Raw genomic sequence first — 5,027 nt, 5'->3', positions numbered from 1 at the left:
TACATTTTATACTTAATGATAACGATATTTTTGGGCAGATTTCACAACATCCTGTTCTAAATCAAGTCTCCTTCTTTCAATTGCCAAAAATTGTTTGACAAAATATGAAGTAACTCGCCAGCGAGAACTGTGCGGTGGCGGGAAACTTTTGTTAATACTGGATATTTTGAAGCCAGAAATATTAACTTGTATGCTATATTAATTCAAAATTTGATAATTGAGATCTTTTTAAAGTGCTTCTTGGGTACCAATTTCTTTGGCGTAATCAAATTTTATTTAACAAAGGTAACAGAACGTCTTACAATATAAATTTTTGATTTAGTTCTATTTTTTAGCCATACGGATAACATAATGCTCCTCTCCTTAGGATAACATATATAGAGAATGTTCAGAAATTTGTCAGATATCTGGATTTTTTTTGTTCTGAAATGGAAATACGATATATCATTTTAATAATCGTTATCGCGGAGCTTTAACCGAGATCATTATTTGTAAACAAAAAACTGATCGTCAGGTGCTCGTAAGCATGTTAGAAATTTAAAATTATGTACTGTGAGTAGTATGTCCAAATCTCTTGTTGCGGATTACGAATCCACTAGTGAGGAAGAAGATGAAGCTTGTTTAAAGTCTGGGTAAGGGTTATAAATTTTGCTTCCAACTAACAAATAAATGGAGACACAATAACACGCCGAATAATTACAAAACAGACTTTTGTTGTTTGACTTCTGAATCAAATAAATGGACTTTGAAAGTCTAATAGAAAATGCATGTACCCATAAATACACCAAATAATTTTTTCTAATCATTATGTCACCAGTGATTATTCTTGAAGTACATGAAGATGCGTTTTTTATCTTAGGTGAACAAATAATGTTATAATTTTATCACAAAAATATTTTGTGTATTAAATATGATTTGTAATCTTCCGAGATGCATGAAAACATCTACGAACTGTTTAATCTAGTTCACCATATGATTAAACTTGTTATATAAGGGCAATAAATATTTCAAAGTGTTTTATTTTGGCGAAATTAACATCTAAAACAGTAGTATCAATGAATATTTAAGGTAAATGAAAACAGTTTTAAAACTAAAATGCATAAAAAAATCTTTAATTGTCAGCAATAAAGGGGTAAATTTTACAACCATATTCTGAATTAAAATTCCATCTAACTAGTTTTTATATTCTCCAGGTGCTGTTTTTGAAGCTTCTGTTTTGTAATTTTAGTAATATACATATGGTGATTAGTTTAAAGATAAACATATAATTTGTTAAGATGCACAAAATATGATCATTAAATTTAAAAGAAATATTTTCATAACTTAAAACAACGATCTGATTTTTAGCTACTAAGAGTTTCTAAAAATTATTTTAATGATATATATATCATGTAGGGCAAAGGCATATCTTGAGTTTTCATATAGAATATGCTGCTGGAAACCAAAATTAAAAAAAATATATTTATGAATGCAAGTTAGAATTACATGTATTCAAAAGTTGCCTATAATATCTGCATATTAATATATAGTTAAATATTGCACAACATGTACAAAAATGAAATGCACGCAAAATTTAAATTTCATCAGATTTAAGGTCTGAAATGTTGAGATGGAAATTTTTTCAAATAAAACTTACAAATAATTTGTATCATAAGTCTAATTTATCTAAAGTCATAATTTAATTTTGCTTGATTGATGGATATCGCAAAATAATTTATTTTTAAGTATAATCAGAAAATAAATTATGCCAATCAATTATTAAGTCATCCTAGCACCAGATAAAAGTTAAATACTGGTACTGATATTGTCAAAATCAGCAATTAATTTTTTAAAATTTCACTTATCATGTTACAAATACTGATGGTATTTGCACATGGTATATATTTACATGCAAGTTTATTTTTAATCTCAAGTGCAAAACAGAAACCATTCAATTCAAATAATTTGTAAGACTAGTGTTAGATATATTTATTAGAGTTTTGAATAAATTGAAACTGCAAGAAAGAAATTTCCCAGCATTCACTAAAGTTTGCAGATTGGCATATTATTAGAATCAAGCTTGCTTTTCGCTTATTTTCTTGGACATATTACAGTTTCATGATACAGATAATTGATTTCACATTTTTTAATGCATATTCTGTTTGGGGGGGGGTATGTTTCTTTTGTGTATTTCTTTTTTGTGACCTAAAACTGTAACTTTTTGATTTAAATAAACTAAGAAATTGTTATCTTATTTCTTGCACATATTTATGTGCTCATTAGGGTCAAACTAAATATAACAGAAAAAAATTATGGTTATTTATTGTAATTAATGGGAAAAAAAAATCCAGTAACTGCAAGTATTTATCTTAATCATTTTTAAATGAATTTCATTTAATATGAATTTTGCAATAAACTTGAAATTTATAATTTGTATTCTTTCAACAGTAAAGAAACTCATGTTGTTCCTTTGGCATCAGCAACGGAGATGCTTGACCAAAATGGACCTAATATTTCAACTTCTGTGTTTACAAATCCATACAGAGAAGCTGCAAACTATGAACAAGCTATTTTAGAAAAGCATGTCAAAATGACAACTGTAAAAGAGCCAGAGTTCAGTCAGACTACAAAAGTTTGCTTCAAATTTTTCAAAGGCAAGTGCAAACTTGGTGATAAATGCCGCTTTCGTCACCATAATACAACTATAATTAATGATTCTGAAAATGATGAAACTATAGATAATAAACAAAAAAGAAAACGATGTGGTTTGAAAGATGACCTTGTACCTCCAAACAAATATATGAAAATTTATAATAAATTAAAAAAGTAACTTTTCTCTCCATTATTTGTTCTGTTCAATTGTTGTAATTTGTCAAATTACTGTTCTTTCTCTGATGATTATATTTTAGCATTATATGTCAAAGTTTAAAATATGTACGTAAGTTTACATATAAATAAAAATGAATTAAAGAATAAAAGGTATTAAATCAGGAATGTCAAACTCATAGGTACACTTGGGCCAAACAAACAAGGTTTAACTTTAGGTGGGCTACAAAAAAAAAAAAAAAAAAAAAAAAAAAAAAAAAATCAATATTCATAGAAACGTAGATTTATTTCAAATAATACAATAATAAATATATATATATATTTATATAGAAAAGAACAAGAAAAATTTAATGTTTACGTCCTGATACTTGACATCTCGGCTGATCTTTGGAATATGGTAACTGGTAGTTTGGCGACATTTTGGAGGCAATAAAGGTTACTACCTAGGACTTAGAAAAGCATGTCAAAATGACATGCTTTTCTAAAACTTATATGTGACATTTTGGAGGCAATAAAGGTTACTACCTAGGACTTAGAAAAGCATGTCAAAATGACATGCTTTTCTAAAACTTATATGGTTATAATGTGAGAAGTACTCAGTTCCGATTACGCATTATTTTGTGTGAGGGAAATGAGAGATCATGAGATATGTCATGTGACATTAATGGACGAATTACAGTTCTTTAATTGGAAAAGGGGGGAAATCGGGAAAAAATCTGGAAATTTTGTACAGTCAAAAGTCGTTAATTTGAACACCCATAATCCGGAATGATCTATAATCCGGACCTCAAAGCTAAAAACTTTCTGCGCATGCGCCGCGTTGGCACATGCGCACAGGCGTTTTTCGCGTGCGCGTAAGACCTTGACTACTGCGCATATGCATGTGCAGAATACGTTTTCGCCTGCGCGTCTAATGTATAACAGACGGTGTAAGCTAAAATTATCTAATTATCTATTTCAGTTAATGTTAATGATTGCGTTGTTCCTTAATCTTCGAATTGGATCCCGCTTATTATTTTTTGCAGACTGTAAGATCAATTTTATAAAAGTAAACTTGAACTTTCGATTATGTCAAATAGAATTTCCGATGCTGGAACTTCCAAAGGATCTACAAAACGAAAGTACGTTTCGATGTCCAACAAACAAAAAGTGGAATTGCTGCAAAAAATGGATAAAGACATGAAGAATGTGACAGAGAGGTTAGTGAAAACGAAAAAATTTCGATTGACAAGTTAGTCGGTATTCTCGGCACAGCAATTAACGGAACTTTGTAACTGAACAAGAAATTATGTCTTTTTACAGAATTAAAGAGAAAGTATTATCGCATAAAATGAAGCAACTTAAACAACTTACATTGAGAGAAATGTTTAATAATTATTAACTAATTTTTTTTTTTTGAGAAAATAAAAAAAAAAAAAAAAAAAAAAGGCAGGGAAGAAACTTGCAGCATTAATATAGAGTAAAGTACTAAAAGTACTAACAAATAAATATGAAACTTTTTTTTTTTTTTTTTTTTTTTTTTTTGTAAATTTTGATACCCTTTAGATCGTAATTGTTCTTTATTTCATAAATTAGGGTTTCATATTTTTAATTTTAGAATTTCTGCATGCCATTTTACGAGATTTAAACTGATGATCTATAATCCGGAATGGCCGAAGTCCCGAGTCCAGATTAACGACTTTTGACTGTATTTAGCTTTATTCTGTGTTGTGTGAAACAGTGTTCATTAATTTTTGGATCCCATGGCCCTAACTAAAGTGAATTCGAAATGGGTATTTAATGGGATTGAAAGGGGTAGTAATAAGTGTTTTTTTAAGGTTGTGTGAGATAGAAGTAAAGATGTTTTATTTATTTATTTTACCTGGTACCTTGCTGTGAACTATAAGTATGATTTTAAAGATCCTGAAACAGGCGCACATACGCTTGCTTTTTATTTAGTGGAGGAAATAAGAAAAGTTTATCGGACACATAATCAAGATTCTGAAGAAGATTAGGTAAGTTAGTATTTTTAATTATTTGAGGATATTATTTTTATGCATTGTTCTAAATGTAAGGAGTAAATAAAATAATATGGTATTATTGGAAATTTGTTATTAGCAATGATTTTTATATTTTAAGTAGTGTTTTTGAATTTAATTATATTTTAATTAAATGATAGTTATTTTGTGAATTATATGTTTGTAGGAATTTGGTATACGTTTCAGTGGAAGTAAACGTGCATG

The 5,027-nt window shown here is 28.6% G+C and overlaps 1 protein-coding gene across 1 annotated transcript; it reads left to right on the top strand.

The window, feature by feature from the left end:
- The first annotated feature begins 376 nt into the window (after positions 1-376).
- On the top strand, positions 377-2,821 carry LOC118186508 (uncharacterized). Its single transcript, XM_035356613.2, has 2 exons — positions 377-632; positions 2,428-2,821. Exons 1-2 carry the CDS (start codon positions 562-564, stop codon positions 2,807-2,809), a joined length of 453 nt encoding a protein of 150 aa, XP_035212504.1. The 5' UTR covers positions 377-561; the 3' UTR covers positions 2,810-2,821.
- The last annotated feature ends 2,206 nt before the right edge of the window (positions 2,822-5,027 follow it).

This window comes from Stegodyphus dumicola, chromosome 2 (assembly GCF_044657685.1).
Source record: "Stegodyphus dumicola isolate Sdum_Otavi_A_Nest chromosome 2, ASM4465768v1".
Taxonomy (NCBI): Eukaryota; Metazoa; Arthropoda; class Arachnida; order Araneae; family Eresidae; genus Stegodyphus; species Stegodyphus dumicola.
Note: the sequence above shows the minus strand (reverse complement) of the source record. Positions and strands in the feature narration are given on the sequence as shown.